This window comes from Rhinichthys klamathensis, unplaced genomic scaffold (assembly GCF_029890125.1).
Source record: "Rhinichthys klamathensis goyatoka isolate OS25496 unplaced genomic scaffold, OSU_Roscu_1.1 h1tg000115l_1, whole genome shotgun sequence".
Taxonomy (NCBI): domain Eukaryota; kingdom Metazoa; phylum Chordata; class Actinopteri; order Cypriniformes; family Leuciscidae; genus Rhinichthys; species Rhinichthys klamathensis.
This window is the reverse complement of record NW_026606652.1, coordinates 3,162,922-3,183,811: the sequence shown is the minus strand read 5'-3', so window position 1 is coordinate 3,183,811 and position 20,890 is coordinate 3,162,922. Positions and strand designations below refer to the sequence as shown.

At 43.9% G+C, this 20,890-nt stretch overlaps 1 protein-coding gene across 1 annotated transcript; it reads right to left on the bottom strand.

Annotated features, from left to right (window-relative positions):
• Window positions 1-1,484: 1,484 nt before the first annotated feature.
• Window positions 1,485-20,465, bottom strand: ism1 (isthmin 1). Its single transcript, XM_056255018.1, has 6 exons — window positions 19,330-20,465; window positions 13,500-13,715; window positions 12,033-12,294; window positions 9,749-9,892; window positions 9,551-9,640; window positions 1,485-2,635 (listed from the first exon to the last, which is right to left on the bottom strand). Exons 1-6 carry the CDS (start codon window positions 19,465-19,467, stop codon window positions 2,118-2,120), a joined length of 1,368 nt encoding a protein of 455 aa, XP_056110993.1. The 5' UTR covers window positions 19,468-20,465; the 3' UTR covers window positions 1,485-2,117.
• Window positions 20,466-20,890: the final 425 nt, after the last annotated feature.

Here is a 20,890-nt window from a genome sequence, read left to right as displayed (position 1 = left end):
TCATGACATCACATTCCCATTTTTATAGCATCAAATAACTAACTAAAGACCGAACTTATTTTAAAAAACGAACACTTAAATTTACATCAGCGCGAAAAAAAACTACCTAAAATGACAGAAAACATCTTTGGAAAAAACTAATTTGAAGTGTAATTTGATTGTTTAGTTCATTAGACTTCATGGTGAGGATTTTGAACAACTCACTATAGCTGTGTCAGCCGGTATTTTGTCAGTCAAAAATAGTCGATCTCCGAATGCAACTTAACAGGGAGGAGAGTAAAGATGGAAAGCTCCTAAAGCTTAGTTCCATATAAATTTACGGATAATTTGTTGTTTTCTCGTAAGTGAAAAACAATATTGACCTCGTATTTGAAAAAGGATATAAGAAACAATACTAAAATTCAGAGTCAGTTCAGTTCGCATTCGGAGATCGACTATTTTTGACTGACAAAATGCGGGTGTTACTGTTCCGGCGGACACAGCTACAGTGAGTTGTTCACTATCTTTCTTTTTAGAAAACTCTGTGTACACAAACAATGTGCTCAATGCTCGAGTTCATGTGTAGAGCCCCTGGTGATACTTCCAGCAAAGTTTCATGTTGTGTCGAGCCTTCTTAGTGTTTTAAAAATAGCGATTTTTGATGCTATCATATACGTGCCCCTAGCTCTCCCATTCAATAGGCAATTTGACCGAAAACGAAAATACGGTCAAACTTAAAAGTGGCGTTTCCATTCTAATTATGCTTTTAAATGAAAGTTTGCCTCGGGTAGATTAACAAAAAGACCCTAGGTTGCATTTTGGCGACAGTTACCCTTTAAGTACGCAAAGGCGCGTAATAACACAAGTGGCATTACGCATTTCTGATTTATGTCGCGCATGCGTACCTGCGTACCAGTTATGTGCACCCCTGTATATATATATATATATACTGTATATATAAATTGGCCAGTGAAAATCTTGAGAGTCCTGTTCATAGAAACTCATATAGACAGTTACAAGTTACAAGAAACCATTTTAATTAAAGCAAAGTATCTACTTGTTTGGCATTATGTCTCTGCAGAGGTCATATGTTGGCCTGGGATTGGTCTAGCAAAAAACAAACTGAAATGGTCTAGCAAAAAACAAACTGAAAGGATGCTCTGAGGTTTCAGCGTTGGCCCGAAGAATGCGGCCTTCTATTCATGTGATTGCATGATCATAGTCCGAGAAATGACTGAGGAATTCGAGAATATGAGCAAGCTTGCAAAAAAGACTTTGAGCCCCTTTTAAAGGGGGAAGAGTATTTTGCATCAGACATCAAAAGCAGAGCTTAGGCCTGTTTCAGGATGGAGCTAATAGGAGTCTTGTGGAATGGCTTAAAGTGTTTAATATCCGAGGACGGATCTCATTTGACTGTAACAGAAGTTGGAGGACCCTTCGACCTCAGCAGTTCCTATGGACTCATCTCCTGCAAATTGAACACATTGAGAGTCATTTGGTGGTGCTGATGTTTAATGTGACATGGCCTATTTATTTAGCACTCAAAGTGTATCCATACATCTATATGCACAAACCCATACCATTGACACATAACTATGACTCAATAAATACTTTGCAAGGATTATGCAGGTTTTTGATTGTTTTGTTTTTAGGAAAAAAGGAAAAGTGATGCAACAGGACATTATATAGGAATTCTGCTCATCCAACTAGACAAATATATGCATGTTTACACAGAAACCTGAATATTGTATCCGATATCCTTGAATCTGTCCACGAATCCTGAGGAGAGGCTTTCCAACTGCATGTAGGGCATAAAATAAGCATGCAAAACCGATCATTGGTGGGGTGATTCCTGATATGACTTCCCTTTAGGCTTTTCCCTTTTACTCCTAATAAAAATTCAGACAGAATGGCAAATATGTTGAGAAACCCCATAAACAATCTGGAGAGAACCATGATGAGTTACTTGGTATTATTCTTCCCACGAAAACACTATGAAAAGAGGTTCTGAGGGCAAACATATATAGATCTTCTGTGCTTGTTGTAGACGGTGCTGCCTGTTCCTCATAGCAAGTCCTGTTCAAACACACAACACGAGTTCTGCTTCTGTTTTAGAAGGAGCATAGCAGCTTCTCAGCTCAAAACTCCCTGGCCTCCTCAAACTGTTTGTAGTAGTCCTCATCCTGGGGGTTCTCTGCACATTTCTGTCCGTTATTGGGAGGACGAGCCTGGTTGTAGCGGCTCCAGTCGCCCTTGCAGATGATCCATGGTAGGATGTCCACTTTGTAATGCAGGTCAGCGGAGAACTCCGTGCTGATGAGGTTGGGCGTACCTGCCCCTTTGCCCCGGGTGATGAGCTTCATGCTGTCGTCGTAGCAGCAGTGTTGGGCCGCCAGCGTGGTGGATTCCAGCGTGAGCATGGAGCGGATGCAATAGCGAGCAGTGGGTTTGTAGATCTCCAGCTTCTCTTTCGGCCCGCTGGCGTCCTTCCAGCGGAAGTTGCGCCTCGTTGCGGCATCGTGGACGTCTGCGGTGCTGTAGGCCACTTCAGTTGGGTAAAAGCAGGGGCAGCTGGGCAGGTCGTTGGCCACTTTGCTCATGTATTTCTTGAGGAACTCACTCTTGCAGTTCATCCAACGCTCGCAACTGTCTGTATCTGAGGACCAACATTAAAATCAGGATCACACAGTTAAAGTAATGTTTAAATGTGCGACTAACACTTTTCATATCTCTGATATCTACTATTGATGGCTAAGAATGATGCATGCATCCTTCGAAGGCCGCATTCGAAGGCCGATTGCATCACAGCGGCACGATAAAGGCTGTCCCAATTCGAAGGCTCTTTCAAATGTGGCCTTGAAATGCGTCCTTCGTTTCCCGGGCAATGAAGGACAAAACAGATTGATCTTTCGCAGCCTACCCTACCCCAGAATTGTGTGCCGGTGACGCCAGGATTTTTTTTTTGAGAAATTGCCGGATTACACTTTAAAATGTAAGTATTGGGTTTCAACTTACTCCAACAGTTGCACTGTATAGTTTTGATTAACTAAAAAGACAAAAATTCATGAGACTGGGCCGATTCATGAATGAATCAATCTTAAGAGTTGGTTATTTTTAGTGAATCAAAACTATAGTGTGCAATTACTACTATTATGAACTACTATGAACACATCACAGTAGTTGCACTGTATAGTTTTGATTAACGAAAAAGAACAAACTCATAAGACTCATTCTTTCAGGAATCAGATTAAACACACTATCATGCTGTGGATTCAGTAGTGGTGATGTTGTATGTAAGCAACATTTACTAATTTACTTCAAGAAATATTATTTCTAGTCTAACTGTAGTTCCCTTTCCTAGTCACTCCGAGTTACGTCGGATGACGGAGAATGGGGGTTTCGCCAGAAAGCCTATCATCTTCGAGTATTAAAAAACGAGCCTATGGCAATGAAATGCCATGGGTCTGCGGAATTTGCATAATGTATCTCCGCCCCACCGCGTGGGTATTTAAGGAGAGACACCTGCAACAGCAGATCATGTTTTCGCTTCGGAGCCAAGAGCATCTTTTCACTCCACAAGCCAAATCCTGAGTTTTCTCAGTGACTACATCTCTTCGAGACGAGCGAACTCTCCGGTGTTGGTGTGACGGCGTTATCCAGCGAGTTTCACATTGCCTGCGAGCTGAGCAGTGGTCTGCCAGTCTGTGTGTTCTCCCTGGTCGCTTCAACTTCCGCGGAGTTTTTCCTCTCACTAAAGAGCTGCACGCGGCACGTCTTTTTAAAGACGCGTCTTTCTAAAGACGATCTGCCCGTGTTTTTCTGAGTGTGGTATTCTGATAGATTCAGCTGATGGACGCGAGCGCTGTTTTGAGTGTTTGGGCTTTGATCGCGCTCAGACAGCGCTCGTGGGTGTGTCACGTTCCCTCACTGGGAATGTGACCATCGCAATGTAACGGTCGAGACTCGATGAGCTCAATGAGTGAGAGTCCCCTCATCCACACCCCAATCTATTTTTCTCCACGTGAGATAATACTTCGGCTGGTGGCCAGGGTGACCTAAGAGGGCAGGTTTGGAACTAAACCGACGAAAAATTCCTCGGTCCACACCCCGTCTTTCACATTGCAACCTGCGTGGTCCCAGGTGAGTTCGTCTCATTCGGTCCCCCGGCTGATGAAATCATTTATCACCGCATCACAAGGTGAGCTGGAGTCCTCTAGAGATGATGGCTCGTCTGTGCTCCCGTCCTCGGATGTGCTAGCATAACGAGTTTGATCCAGAGTGCACAGCTATGCTTCCTGGGCTGCCGCGAGTATCGGGCTTGTGTGGAACCTTCTGCCATGTCCCGAGCACTTAAGGCTGTTGATTGGTTTTTGGGGGTGGCGAACCCAAATCCTTTCTACCCGGACGTGCATGAAGAGATCATGAGATCGTGGAAGTCTCCTTGACTTTTCGCGACTGCTCAGTGGCCTCTTCCGCCTTCTCTGCCCTTGTAGAGGCCGCGGCCTAGGGTGCACTGGGGTTCCCCCTGTGGAGTGTTCTGTGGCAACACTTATGTGTCCCCACAGCGCCTCCACCTGGTGTGGTGGTGACTCTTAAGCACCCCTCCAATACCTGTAGGTTCTTGTCTACTCCGGTGGCGGGGACCTATAGAGCTGCGGGGCAGGCTGCCACCTCACTGCGTGTTATTGCCATCCTCCTGGGTGTTCAATGACATGCACGAGGGTAGGGCTGATTCAGGGCTCATCCTTGAGCTGCCTGCCGTCACCGACCTTGCTCTCCGAGCGACGTAGGTGACCGCACGCTCCCTGAGTCAGGTGATATCATCATAGGTGGTCAGACACCTCTGGCTAACCTGGTTGATGTGCGCGAGGCTGAGTGATTTCGTTTCCTCAACTCCCCCATATCCCAGGCTGGCCTCTTCGGCGGCGCGGTCGAGGACTCTGCCCAACAGTTCTCGGCCGCCCAGAAGTGGACTATGGCTATTTTGTCTGACCCCGCGGCTTTGCTGCCTCCAGCTGCCGGCTCAGACGCCTCAGTCCGCTTGCTGCCGAATGCGCCCTCCTGCGACTTCCGCCCCCTCCCGCCCGGCCCCCAGCAGCACCGGGCCGCGCCGTGGAGGTGGTCGCAGGAAGGCGCCCCTGCCCGTACCGGTCCCGCAGCCCCGCCAAGGCCAGGCTTGCGGCGCTCCCGTTACGGGCAGCTCAGATGTGGGTTGCAGTTCTTCAGGGAGTGGTTGCAGGGCCACTCCTTCCCCCGGTGGAGGGCTGAGGGAGAATCTTTTCTAAACCAAAGAGCTGCATCCCATCTCTGAGCCCTCAGAGGGCCGGACGACAGTGCGCGACGCTCCCGGGCCTTGCCGCTCTCGTCCCCCTCTGTCTCTGAGGGCGCGGATGACAGTGTGTGCCGTCTCCGGACCACACCACTCTCGTCCCCCTCTGTCGCCAGACCCCTGGCAGAGCAGACACCCGTGGAACGCTGGTCCTTCCCTGGTCACCTCTGTCAGGACGCGGAGCATGACCTTGCCCCCACACCGGGCCGCTATGCCACCCATGCCTGGGCCGGTCACTCCGCTTCGCTGCCCCTCCGGGGGGACGTCTGTCGTTCGGATGTTTCCGCTGGTTCAGTTCTTGGGAGCTTGGTTAGAGCTTCCCTACCTGTCCCGCTGGGTCGCCCGAACTATCAGGCTCGGCTATGCGATCCAATTCGCACGGTCTCCTCCCCGCTTCAGGGGAGTCCGTTTTACTTTGGTCGGTGGCAATGCCCCGATCATGAGAGCGGAGGTTGCCACCCTGCTGGCGAAGGGTGCAATCGAGACTGTCCCTCCAGCCGAAATGAGGTCAGGGTTTTACAGCCCGTACTTCATTGTCCCCAAGAAGACCGGTGGGTTACGGCCAATCCTGGATCTGCGCGTCTTGAGCCGCTCCCTTCACAGGCTGCCGTTCAGAATGCTCACGACCAAACGCATTTTCGAATGCGTGCGGCCACAGGATTGGTTTGCAGCGATAGACCTGAAGGACGCCTACTTTCATGTCTCCATTTTACCTCGACACAGACCGTTTCTTTGGTTTGCTTTCGAGGGGCAGGCATACCAGTACGCAGTTCTCCCATTCGGGTTGGCTCTGTCTCCTCGCGTCTTTACGAAGGTCGTCGAGGCAGCCCTTGTTCCCCTGCGCGAACACGGGGTTCGCATCCTGAATTACCTCGACGACTGGCTAATATTAGCTCACTCTCGAGTCCAGGTTTGCGAACACAGAGACCTAGTGCTCCGGCACCTAGCCCGTCTGGGCCTTCGGGTCAACTGGGAGAAGAGCAAACTTTGCCCCGTGCAGAGGATCTCTTTTCTCGGTATGGAGATAGACTCGGTCGTCATGTCCGCGCAGCTTACGAGCGAGCGCGCACACTCACTGCTGACTTGTCTTCGACAGTTCGAGGGCAAGAGTGCGGTCCCACTGAAACTTTTTCAGAGGCTCCTGGGGCATATGGCATCCGCAGCCGCGGCAACGCCACTCGGATTGCTTCAAATGAGACCGCTTCAGCTGTGGCTTCGCGATCGGGTCCCGAGGTGGGCATGGCATCGCGGTACGCTCAGAGTTCCAATAACTCCGACCTGCCGTCAGTCCTTCACCCCGTGGCGGAACCTCAGCTTTCTACGGGCCGGAGTTCCCCTAGAACGAGTTTCCAGGCATGTTGTTGTCTCCACGGATGCCTCTGCCACGGGCTGGGGCGCCATGTGCAATGGACATGCAGCCGCGGGCTCCTGGACAGGACCCCAGCGCCTCATGCATGTCAATTGCCTCGAGTTGCTGGCAGTACGCATTGCCCTGCACCGCTTCCACGCGCTGCTCCAGGGTCAACATGTACTTGTCCGTTCGGACAATACCGCGACAGTAGCGTACATCAACCATCAGGGTGGTCTACGCTCTCGCCGTATGTCGCAACTCGCACGCCACCTCCTCTTATGGAGTCAGAAGCTGCTGAGGGCCCTTCGTGCTATTTACATTCCAGGAGAGCGGAACCTTGCACCCTGAAGGTGTATGTGGCCGCTATCGCCGCTTATCACGATGCAGTTGAAGGTAAGTCTCTGGGAAAGCACGACCTGATCATCAGGTTCCTGAGAGGAGCGAGGAGACTGAATCCTCCTCGCCCTCCTCTCGTACTCTCTTGGGACCTCTCAGTGGTCTTATATGCCCTGCAGAGGGCTCCCTTTGAGCCTCTGCAATCAGTGGAGATTAAGTTCCTGTCAATGAAGACAGCGCTCCTGGTTGCACTGGCCTCCATCAAGAGGGTGGGGGATCTGCACGCACTCTCCGTTGACGAAGCGTGCCTGGAATTCGGGCCGGCCTGCTCTCACGTGATCCTGAGACCCCGGCCTGGATATGTGCCCAAGGTTCCCACCACTCCCTTCCGGGACCAGGTGGTGAACCTGCAAGCGCTGCCCCTGGAGGAGGCAGACCCAGCCTTGGCACTGCTCTGTCCAGTACGCGCCCTCCGTGCTTACGTAGACAGGACGCAGTGTTTCAGGATCTCAGACCAGCTCTTTGTCTGTTATGGTGGGAAGCTGAAGGGAAAGGCTCTCTCCAAGCAAAGGTTATCCCACTGGATAGTGGACGCCATTGCTTTGGTATACTAGCAGCAAGGTCGACCATGCCCCCTTGGTGTGACCACCCACTCCACCCGGAGTGTGGCGTCCTCTTGGGCTTTAGCGCGTGGCGCCTCGCTAACAGACATCTGCAGAGCTGCAGGCTGGGCGACACCTAACACATTCGCCAGATTCTATAATCTCCGAGTGGAGCCAGTCTCCGCCCATGTACTGTCTTTTTCAAGCTAACATGGGAGCCGTTTAGGTGTCTCGCTTGCTCGCCCTTCCACTCCTCAGACTGGATACGTGCGATATTTCCTCAGGTGAGCCTTCCTCTCTGAAGGCCTGAGTTCCTCCAGCACTGTTGACGCTGGCGCCAGTATCTATTGCCTGTGCGTCGGCTAGGTGCCTCCGTGTGCATGGTTCCTCCTCTGACTAACCCCCACATGTGTATTTCCACTGTAAGCCTCTTTGAGCATGTGTCTTTCCCTCGGCAAGCCACCTTGCCACTCCTGGAGTTGTAAGTTGCCACCCCACGGGCTGGTCACTCCAGTGTTCCTCCATATGAAGCCCCCCTCGGGCCATATGTGTATTCTTAAGTCCTCCCTACGGGTAGGCATGCTGCGGCATATCTCCCCTGAGATATGCTTCCCAGTGTACCTTGGTATTCCTGTGTTAAGTAGGACTCCTTCGTCCGTGCCTATACCACGACAGGGAGGGCAGACTTCGCAGGGCACTGGAAGACAGCTGTGAAGGTGGCGTGATTACACGGGGACCCCCATTCTCCGTCATCCGACGTAACTCGGAGTGACTACGAAAGGGAACGTCTCGGTTACGGATGTAACCCTCGTTCCCTGAGTAGGGAACGGAGACGTTACGTCTCCCTGCCACTTCCGCTGTACCGCTGGGTAGACGCCTGAGTTCAGTCTCGGCTCCTCAGCGAAGACATGATCTGCTGTTGCAGGTGTCTCTCCTTAAATACCCACGCGGTGGGGTGGAGATACATTATGCAAATTCCGCAGACCCATGGCATTTCATTGCCATAGGCTCGTTTTTTAATACTCGAAGATGATAGGCTTTCTGGTGAAACCCCCATTCTCCGTCATCCGACGTAACGTCTCCGTTCCCTACTCAGGGAACGAGGGTTACATCCGTAACCGAGACGGTTTTCCTATGGAACCTTGTTTCCGCCACAGAATAAAAAATAACAATTGTTTACATCTCGCAATTCAGACTTTATTTTAGTAATTCAGAATTGCTTGATACAAAGTGGCAATTGTGTTATAAAGTCAGAATTGTGAGATAAAAACTCGCAATTGCGACAAATAAACTTGCAAATCTGACTTTTTTTTCTCAATTGAAGACTTCTGACTTTATAACACGCAATTGGGAGATATAAAGTCAGAATTGCATGATATAGAGGCGCAATTGCGTGTTATAAAGTCAGAATTGTGTAAGTCAGTCTTTTTTTTCCTCAGAATCGGACTTTAGCCTATAAAGCATTAGACTATCTCACAATTCTGAGAAAAAATGTCAGAATTGCGAGATGTAAACTCGCAATTGCGAGAAAAAGTCAGAAGTGCAAGTTTATTTCTCGCAATTCTGACTTTATAACACGTAATTGCGAGTTCACATCTCACAATTCTGACTTTATAACATGCAATTGCAACTTTATATCATATATTTCTGACTTTATAACTCGCAATTCTGAGATAAAAAGTTGCAACTATCTTTTAAAATGCTTTATTCTGTGGCGGAAACAAGCTTCAATATTTTCCTACATTTAGGACAGTAAGCTAGTAGGTTTAAATGATGTATAAAAAGCTAAGCTGTATTTCTGTCTTCCCTAATGCCATCTCTCTGTTTGAATAAAAAGTAAAAGTAAAAAAAAAAGGTAAAATTATAGAGCTAGGAGCTTGTTTTGCTCGCTTGGGGTATTGGTTTTATTAGCGATCGGTTACCCAGGTGATGTTAAATTACAAAATAACTCACCAACTCCGAAGAGCTCTGTTGCATTAAACTCTTCAGTGCCAGCAAGCAGACTGACTTCTGTCGCTGCTGTCTTGAAAGCATCTTCAATCCCTGTACATAAGAAAGTGCCATTAATGTTTAAGACTGTCCTTTGGCTGCATATACCACTTTGTAATCTAGGTACAAGAGTTTTCTTGAATAAAGGATAGTCTGTTTTACCGGGGCAGCTGGGCATGTCACATGTCCGTGACTCTGTGGCCGTGCAGGCATAGCCACACGACCTGGTTCGCTTCTGGTTGCCATTTCCACAAGACACACTGCATGGTGACCAACCGCTCCAGTCACCTTCCCCATCTATGTAGTCTGTAATAGAGTCATGAAAACAGTCACATTTCACAAATTCACTGGCACTTGAGTGTTATGACTTCAAGCACAGGTTGTGCTGTACTCCTGTCCCACTGAGTAGATCTGATTCAGACCGTATGTTTCAAATACCTGAGGCGCTTAAAGTCGGTCTGCTGGCCTATACCATTAGCATACCTCTCTAATTGGCTGATACACATGGGAGTGGGTGAATGAATGAGCCAAGTCTGCATACTTTTTAAACAATGTACAAGAACTCCTCTTAAATTTCTGATTCAGTGATGAGGGCCGACCAAAACAGTTACTGAAGTATCGAGGTGGAGTATTCTAATGTCTTTTTCTGACATTACAATTTTATGGCCTTTAATACAGTTTTTATATCCTCACATGGGCGTTTACAGTTCGTCTGTCAGACACTATGGCTATGTGCACACTGTCAGTACAAATCCGATTATTTGTGTATTTGTGGATCTAATGACTGTCCACATTGTGTGTCACAACTGTTCATATTTGATGTGTGTGTCCAGTGGCGTGTCTTTCTTTTTCCGGAATATCTGCATTGGTTTCTATGGCAATGACATTGCGTTGGAAGGGATACACCAAATACAACAACTTCAATACAAAATTGTAAACCCATGGAGGGGTTTACAATTCAGATGTTGTCTTATTTACAACATGACAATGACTGTGTAGCCTCCACGCTGGATCTTAAAATATGTCTCCGATATATTGTTATTTTCTGCTCGTCTGGCACTTTGCAACAACACAACCTTGTTTCTGCAGCGACTTGTCTCCTATAACAATGTCTGAAGTTTTACGTGGCGTGACAAAGTCATAAACAACGTGAAATCCGAGCGTTCAGACTGAAACAGATTTCTAGAAATGCGATTTGAATAGGATTTCAAACCACAGATGAATGTAGCTCGAAACGGATTTCATGCAATTTCATTGCATTTCATGCAATTGTTTGCCGTTCACACTTACTAAAACTGATCGGATTTCAATCGGATATGCACAAAATCAGATTTTGACTGACAGTCTAGATGTAGCCTTAACATATGCCAAAAGGATGCCAAAACAAAAGTGGAATTTTAATAATAATTTATATTTAACTTTATTATTATAGGTTTGTAAAGAAATTCATGTGTAGCCACATTTTATGCAAAGCTATTTTAGAGCATAAACATTGATCATTATTTAATTAATAATAACAATAATTTTAGTTTTGTATATAAATGCATTGTATCATTTAATAATGATCAAAGTTTATACTCTAAACTAAAGGAAAAGCAGCCAAACCAAGAGTGGCTTTGAAAAAGCTAAATTATAAGAACGTTTTGATTTGTTTAACATTTTCTTTTGGTCATTACATAATTCGAACTTTTCTGGTAGTGTGTGTATATATACAGTCACACACATGCACAAACCAACCAAGCAACCACAATCTATATCCACTCCCCCTGATGAGAGAAAAACAAAGAGCTCTGGTCTTAAAAAGACAACATTACTCTCAGCGCCGTCAAACCGCATGGTCACAGTTGATTGCGGGCCAACTCACAGGCAACAACATGTCTGAAACCCACATGAGCCACAGTTCCCTACACACACCGCTAATGGAAACGAATAAGCCAATCAACAGTAGTTATGGCAAACCCTCAGGAATGAGTCACGGCCTCAACAGACCGTGTGTGTCATGAGGAAAATTTATATGGAGAATTTTTAGCTTCAGATTGATATTACCCTAACCCATTGATCTGTGGTGACAGGGTAAGAATGTATTTGACAGGAAGTGCAGTCTCTGACAGTGACACACATTCACTCATTTAGCTCCACTTTACCAAAAAAAGACAGAAAGAGAGCTATATTGGACTGAAGGAACAGATGCTCTGGATTCTCTCTTTCCTCCTTTGATGTTCAGGAGTGTGTTCTGTCACAGAGACAGTCTGTTGCAGGAATCCGTCTGTCACAGGAAGCAATCTACAATCACAAACTCCATAAGAAGTGCTGTCCTTGTTATAGAGACGGCGTAAATCATCTGACGTGCAAATTACAGATTCCATCACCTCACGGCAGAGCCATATTTAAGCTTTGCAGAGCCTTTCATTAAGACAATAACTCATAACACTCGCCTGTAACGTACCGTATTCTGTCTGTGTTCTGCTTCCCGTGCCGGCAGACCCTCTTCGCTCCCAGTCTCCCAGCGGTTTGAGGAAGTTGCTGTCCTCCGTGTTGCTCTCAGAATCCTGTTCATCGGGTCCTTTTGGGGTGGAAGCTGAGGACGTGGAAGATGAACGCTGCCACCAGTTCCTCCAGTTAGGAGCCACCCAGCCAGCCTTGTTTTCTTTGCGTATTCCCTTCTCTGGCTCAGAACCTTCCAGGCTGTCCACCACTTCTATGGTAACCTAAAAATATTTGTAAAAAATATTGTCATATCAACTATGGTAGTACCATCTGATACCATCACAACTCCAACAGTTTCCTTTTGTGAGAAACATTTCAAAACAGTCATTTCATGCTGTGCTGTAAAACTAAATCAAACACTGCAGTCTGTATCGGTCCCTTTTATTGCGAATCTAATGTTTACTTGCACATGTTGAGAATAATCATACAGATCAAGGGTGTTTGTTGTAGGGAGAGAGGTTTTGTGGAACATCAAACAGTGAGGGGTGGTGTGATGTTGTGGAGGTCCAGATGGACGTTGACTTAGGTCATGGTCATGCTCCATGACTCGCTCTGAGAGGCTGCCATTCTGCAGTGACACCCCCCCCCCCCCCCCCCCCCATCCCTCCCATCCCACCCAAACACCCCACAAGTAACACATGTGCCTCCCAGATTGGGGCAGGGGGTGGGCTTCCCCTCTCTAGCCTCTCTTTCTCTCGCTCTCTCCACCTAAACATCAAGTTCAAAGGGCCTCTCAGCCTCCTTAAGACCATGAAAGCCAGATGATGCTTTGGATCAAAGATACCCATGCCCACACACCCCCCCCCCTGAGACTCACACACACACACATTCACTGCCATCTTAAGACATCGATACACTTTATCCTTTCTGCCATTCTTGGTCAAGACTCACATGTTTTTCCATCTGATGTGGATCGAGTCCATGGCGGATTAGTTGGCGGCTGGTGCTGTGCAGGTGTATATGGTTACTGAGAATTGGCTAGGTGAATGTTAGAGGTTGTGTGTTTGTGTGTTAGTGTGAGAAAGAGAGAGAGAAACTGGGGGGTTGGGACCAAAAGGCTCTATTTTTGAAAAGAAGTGCTGATGTGCATCAGGGCTTTCTGTCACTTTGCCAAGATTTCACTTTATGTGCTTGGTCAGCCATGTCTCCTTTAAAAGTCTTTGTGTTTGTGCACGGCAAAAAACAACAACATTTTATTAATCATTATTTTGTCTAATACAAATAAACTTGCTTAAAATGTTGCATTTATTTGAGATGCAAAAATGTGTTAAATAAGAGAATAGATCTTATTTTCTTCATTTTTATTTATATTAAATTCACACAAGTCATATATATATATATATATAAATGACTAATGTGTCATTGCAACATTGCAAGCGATTTGGTAAATCTAAGGAAAACGCATTGAATTTCAGCATCTTCCTACCTGTATGTTGGGGTTCTGCCCATTTATATCAGCTTTGGAAAGATCAGGAAAGTTCTGCAGGTCCAGCAGAAAAGCTCCCGGGCCATCTCTCTGCAGGCTGCCCCCTGTTCCATGACTCTGAGCCCAAGGCTGAGACACTGGAATATGAGCCACTCGGGACTGTCTGTCACCCTGCCCCTTCTGAACGGAGGAGCTGCTATCTGGATTGACATTATTCTGCATGAAACGATAAGAGAAACATTGAAATATGAGATGAATAGTTCTCAATGGGTTTTTTCTTCAGGACCTCTTTTGAAAGTTCTATTTTTTTTTATCATGCTAACTAATTTTATTGTTTGCATTTAGCATCGTTTTTTCCTGCGGTCCACTATCAGAACAAACCTGCGGCTGTGACCCAATTTTTTATGACCCACCAGTTGGCCCTCAGACACTAAAGGACTTAAATCATTTTTGAAAAAAGACTAATGTTAAAGGAAGCCATTCGGAGTGAATCATCCCTCTGTAAATAATTCTTGACTCTTTGTTGTCACACATTCAAAAATTCATCTCAATTATCTGCTTGTTTTCGCCCTGACCTCGGGAGACGTTCTAGAATTGATGTTAGACGCAGCGTAGAAGTATATTTACATTGTGTAACTTCCCAACAAGGGAAGGGCGTCCTGGTATAAATACAGATGAGAGTGGTTAAAAGTGTTCAACATCATTAGATTCATTATTCACTGGTTAAAATTGCAGAGGTCAATTCACTTCTTGATCAGAGGTCACCGTCAGCAGGAGTGCACAGTGGCAACCCAATCTCATGGGAAAACATAACTATTTATGAAGTGGCGATTTCATATGTATTTGTATGATGTGAATGGTACCAAAATTAAAAAACTTTTTTTTACGTATGATGGTCCTGCCCTAAACCCACCACTAAACATAACCACCACTGGGGCATAAGCAGATCATACGAATTAGCCACCAATCCGCCAAAACTTAAAATAATTACAAATTGCCACGAGATTGTGTTGACAGTGGTTGATAAATGGAATAGTGTTCCCTAGCTAGTTCAAGCTGGTCATCTTTGGTAATTCGCTGCTCTAGATGTTTGGTAAGATCGACTATCAGCTGGGTTTTGACCTGGTCAACCTGGTTAGTGCTGGTAGACCACCTTAGACTAGTCACAAACCAGCTACAATGGTTTCTCCAGCATGGATTGTTCATCGAATCTGTTCAGCAGGAAATTAATAAGCAGGCAAATTGAGGACTTTATGCCAGAAATGATCAGAAATACTTCAAAAACATGAGCATCTTTTTCTTCCCACCTGAAATGTGCGATTGCAACCTAGACGTCTTTTAACACCCTTTTAGCCAGCCATATGTTCACGAAAGAGACCTTGAAGACTGAGATCAAGGGAAACAATACTGGTTTCATCCAGCTCAGCCCAGCACTGTTTGTTTACACTGACGGAGATTAGAGACCTCCATTCACTCAATCTCACCTCAAATGGCCTAATTACCCACAGGTGCTACATTGCTCCTTATCACCCCATAATATAAACACACACACACTAGAGACTTTCTGTGAATCTTATGAGAGTACTATAACAATGGCCCATCACTTAAAGCAACAGGAGGGACAGTTCACAAAAAGCATCATAAAACAGATTAGCCTACTGAACATAATTGGGATGAGAGAGATTATAATCTGATCACTTAAAGGCTGGAAAAACAATCTATTATTTCATTATTATCATTATTTGCTGTCTTTAATGCTGTTCCCAATATTGTTGTGGTGGTTGTTGTTTTTCTTTCTGTGGAACACCAAAAAAAGTATATATAGTTTGGGGTTAGAAAGATTTTTTAATGATATGTTTGATCAAATAAATGCAATAAATGCTGCATTTATTTGATAAAATATACAGTAAAATATTACTATTTTTACTACATAAAAATAAATAGTAGTATATTATAAAAACAAATTAAATATTTTAAAATGTAATTTATTCCCGTGATGGCAAAGCTGAATTTTCAGCATCATTACTCCAGTCTTCAGTGTCGCATGATCCTTCAGAAATCATTCTAATATTTGCTGCTCAAGAAACATTTATTAGTATTATTATTAGTGTTGAAAACAGTTGTGCTGCTTAATATTTTAGTGAAACTTATTAATATTTTAGTGTCCTTGCTGAATAAAAGTATTAATATATTTTTTTTAAATAGTATGGATTCGTACTGACCCCACACTTTTAAACGTATGTGGAGATTCCTAAAAAAAAAAATCAGTTTTGTTTTCCTTAAAAATAACAGCATATAAAACAACACAAGCAAATCATGACAGAATCTTATTTTTTTTCTGTTCATTTTTCTTTCAAATTGGCAGCAGTATTGTAGTAAGCACAGATCGATAATATTGATCTAATAACTGCTGTTATGTTTCAGCCATCTGTTTTTATGAAATGTAAAAAATATATTCTGTAGTCATTTTTAAGGAGTTGGAAACGCCAAAGGCGGATGGCCTGGCTCCTGTCTTTCCTTGGATCAAGAGAGGGTTTCTGGCTACAGTCCTGCACTGTTCTACTCTTGAGCAGCTGAAATAGATATAGAACGAAGCCCATATTGCAAAATTGTTGTGCGCCTTGCTGGCTGACAGAAAAAAATATGCTTTTCCCTGTCAAAGAGGGTTGTAATTGTTTTCCCGTACGAATGCCAAGGCATGTGTTCGCTGTCACATACACACAGAGGGGGCAATTACTCCACAATTGGACAGCTATAAGTAGCTTGTAATCATGCATCCTGAGCTAGACAATAAGATCAAAGGCCACCATCAATCTTTTGTCTCTTTCTCTCCTCCCTCTCTTTCACTCAAGCCATTTTGTTTGACTGCCTAAGTGCAAAGTGTAGTGTAGAATGCATTTCGCTTCAGGAAAAAGGGGGGAAAAGTCCAACCGTTTTGGGGAAGCTACTCTGAAACAGTTGTTTTCCAAGCTACTTGATTATTTAAAGTGCCACCCTTTGGAAAAAGTAGTTAGCTAGCCTATACTACAGACTACTAACACTTTAATAATGATAATCAGTGAACAGCTTTTCCAAACTGGTTCGTTTAACTGGCCCACTTAAATGAACTGATTCGTTGAACTTCCCAAAACAACATTGGTATGCGAGTGCTAAATAATGAACAATATGCGGCGTCTAATAGCATGGTGCTAATGGTTTGAAGGACAAAGTCAGCATTACTGATGTAATATCATCATGTTTTGGCAGAAAAATAGACTATTTAAGAGACTCCAATTCAAAATCCTAGAAAATACTGGATAATACTGCTTGAAATGTTTTAATACTAATCAATTAATAAATGTTCTGTAGCCTTGACAGAACATTATTACAGTTCCTACAAAGACATTACACACCATTCTTCAAACCGTATGGGCCTCTGACTATGAAAACAGACACAAGGGTGACATAGACGCCCCCATTACATTTCGGACTACTTCCACCTCCCGCTTCCTCTTCATTCCCTTTGCTTAAGGAGCATGACACCATTTCAATTGGGATCCTCTCAGGGGGTCTTCCCAAGAGACTGGACAGGAAATGAAGGCTAAACACAAAGTGCAAAAGGCTTTCAATGCAACACCTATATTTGCTTTTCCGACTTTATGAGGAAAATACACTACTTCTTGAACTCTGGACTATTACGTAACCAAATATTCAAGTTTAGGGACCAGAATGTAAAATCTTAAGGATTGTGCATTTTAAAACCTGCACTGACTGGTGAATATTAGGACCACTAATTGGGACATGTTTCCCTCATTAGCAATACACTACAAAAAATCAGATCATTGATATCTTTTTTTAATTCAACAAGATATTAAGAATTCTTTTCATATTTTCGACAGTAATTGGTCTTGTGGAACTTGCAGGTTTTTTTGTACTTGCTTGAGCATAAACAAGTGATAAACAATGGAAATTAGGCAATATATATTTATATTTAAGATACATTATTAAAAAAAAACTAATATTTAAACAACTTTGCTTAACAAATTAATTTAACTTGATTTAAGGAAGTTTACATATGGGTCACTCATGGTCTTACCGGATCGTGAGTCGTGAGAAATATTAGATATTAATGTATTAATTATAAAATTAATTTATATAGTTTTATAACTGGGACAGTATGATATTTATTCATTTAATTAATATCTGGTAATTGTGTTCTTCATTCTTTATTAAATTCTTACATTTCTGACTATAACATTGTGAATCCTATAGATTAAATCATAAAGAAATGATAAATAATTGATGCTGTCCTCTCAGGACTGTTTAAAAATTAGCAGGTGCTGGTGTTTCTCATACTGTATCTGTTCATTTGAGAAAAGAAGCTGCCATTAAAGCGTTTTTGTCATCACCAAACTCTACTGCCCCCAACCCCTCTCAAACCTGGTTACGTTTGACACATTCTATGTACATTCCAGACATATTTCCAACAGCCGTGTATGTCATAAACGTGTTCCGAGAAAAGCGAGTTCTGTCCCAAGATTCTCCGCGCAAAACCACAGACTTGACCTCCAGGGCTAAACTGTAAAGACTCACCCGGGATTCATTCACTTCCTTTAGCCACTGACTGAACCGACTGTTGAAATACAAACTTTTAGCTTTCAGCTTCTGTTTCATCATTTAACTGTTCACCTGAATCACATTGCTGCTGTTCCTCTACAAGAGAGCCACCATAGTGGATAAACACACATTCATCATGGTGTTATGCCAATGTTTGCAGACTGACAAAGGCATCTTGGTGTCATGCTAAAAATACATCAAAAAGCCAGCCGCAGGGTTTTTAATGCACCCAACAAAGCCCTGTTGATCTCAAACCCTTCTTGACCCCAGGGTCTGGTCTATGGGAGCGCTGCACTTGCTCCGTAAACAGATGGCAGAACACTTTTAGCTGAAATCTGCACAGACTCATTAAAGCCAGGTTTAATCTCGGCTAACAGCACGAAAGGACAGTCTAAACTGAGAATGTTTTCTGTAGCCCTGAAAGTCACCCTGCTCTCTTTTAATGGCCCCGTGCACCAATGTGTTGAATATATTTGGCTTTCCTGTCTGATTGTACTATACTCTTTTTTTTTTTTATCTTGGCAAATGCACAGTTTGAAGCAAGAGCATATTAACAGGATGCTTGGGTGACACTGATGGACCAGTGGTGATAAATGATAGCCTGCAGCTTGTTAACTGGAGGGAAGAGACCTGTATCCCAGCTCAATTTGAATATGCTATGTGAAAGCTACCTGAAAATATACAAAATAATGCATGAATCTGTGCAACATCGCAAATAATAATGTTAAGGTTGAAGTTTTATTATCACAATGTGTATATATATATTCTATTCATATTTCTATCTATCTATCTATCTATCTATCTATCTATCTATCTATCTATCTATCTATCTATCTATCTATCTATCTATCTATCTATCTATCTATCTATCTATCTATCTATCTATATCTATCCATCTATCCATCTATCTATCTATCTACTGATTTATTTTTATGCATTGTGACTTTAATGAAATTTCCACCACAAATCCTCATTACAGAAATGTCAACAACAACAACAACAAAAAAACAAAAAAAAAACATACAAAATAATGATTGCAATTAATAATGAAAATTAAACCAAATAAATGAGCAAAAATAAATTATGGATGATAAAAAAACAAAAACAATGCAAAACAGCTTTATGGTCCCACAAATAGACTTAATTTTCTAAAGGCAAAAATATAATTTCTTTTGATTTTAGAGTGAAATGTGACCTGGGCATGTCACGCGTTACGCAACTAGAATAAACTAACCTCCACCACTCGCGCGTCCTGCTCCGAGCTCACAGTGTCATTCCCGTGTTGCAGCGGGCTGCTCCGCAACACCGTGATGTGTAACGTCAGAAGAAGGAGTCCCAACAGCAAAAGCAGCTCCGCCGCCAGCCGCACCATCCTTTTCACTCGAGCTCTCTTAAGACCGTGCGCTGCCACCGCTGCCGGGCTTCCGCTGCCGCCTCCTGCCGCTGCAGACACTCCGAGCTCCGGATCCGCCGCGGACGAGGAGCCGCCACACCACTGCGGAGCCACCTCGGGGTCCAGAGCAGCAATACTCACGGGAAAAAGAGTAACCAGCTAGAAATGATCCCAACCACTCCACGTTTGAAAAACTGATCAGATCAATGAGTGATGTATAGTTCCTCGCCTTAATGATATAATCCTGATGTCCAAAAAGAACGTGAATTACTTTTAGGAAACAGAGAAGTAAGCCCCACAAACTCCAAAGCTGTGTACCATTCCATTGAGGTATTTACTCTTCTTATAACATTAGTATTAAATGCAAAAGGAAAATATTATATGTAGAGAGAAGACCTTTTACTTCTTCATTGAGGAAAAACTGGAGTTTTAGGCTACTTGTGCGCAGGTAAATCAGGTAGCATTGGCACAAGAACAAGTCTGAGACCCTGCAGCATTCTTATCTTTGAAAATAATAATAATAAAACACAGAAAAAAGTCTCCAGCTCAAACAAATTGATCAAATTTCAATTCTCGTGGTCTGTCCTTCACGTCTAATATAAAACTTGTGGTTTGGGTACATTGTTGCGCTCCGGTGCGTTGCGCAACGTGCTGTCATCCTCTCCAAACGCCAGTGTGTCCTCAGGGATGAAGTGCAGTTCACTATAAGCCCATCTTCAGTGTGATCAAGATCCAAAGTTCCTCCTCTGACTAACTCATGTGAGCTCTGTCCTCCGGAGGGTGTATGAGCCGCTCTTGCGCAAGAGTATCCACACACACACACCTTCTGCGTAAAAGTGCGCTGTCAAATAACACACGGCACCACAGCTCAAGACTTGTGTGTGTGTGTGCGTGTGTGTTCCCTTCTGTTGTTTCGAGTCTTTAGTCCAGCACAAACACAGGCAGACTCGTGCCCACGAAGCCTTTGGTGTTTTTATATCCCCCTCTTCTTTTGGTTTGCTGTCACCTCCCCTCCCCACCGAATTAACCCTTCATGTCCCATCACACCAGTGCACTCATCAGCAGAACACTTACAAAATGCCTTTATCTGTCCTGTGTTGATCTGTTGTGAATACAGTGGTAATGGAAAAATAGATCGATTTGAAATATTTGCAGTAGAATGTTTAAGATTATGTAAGCTTATTATATAGCAATAGAACTAAAAAAACCTATATATAACATGAGAAATTCTTTGTTTTCTTTTTGCTCTGAGACCATATCTGATTTTTTTTTGTGAAACCATATCATATATGAAAAAAGTCCCTATCTTCTTTTAAAATGGTGATCAGAGCTCTTGACCTTCTTGATTAAATACTACAAAAAGTCATCATTTTGACAATATATTTAACTGATATGTTTTATA

What these genes read in the sequence shown, in the direction of transcription:
- ism1 (XM_056255018.1), bottom strand. Translation starts at nt 19,467, where the DNA reads ATGGTGCGGCTGGCGGCGGAGCTGCTTTTGCTGTTGGGACTCCTTCTT. An exon ending in CAGAACACAGACAGAATACG is followed by an intron (nt 9,893 to 12,032) that starts GTACGTTACAGG and finishes ACTCTATTACAG; the next exon opens with ACTACATAGATGGGGAAGGT. An exon ending in AACAGAGCTCTTCGGAGTTG is followed by an intron (nt 2,636 to 9,550) that starts GTGAGTTATTTT and finishes GTTGGTCCTCAG; the next exon opens with ATACAGACAGTTGCGAGCGT.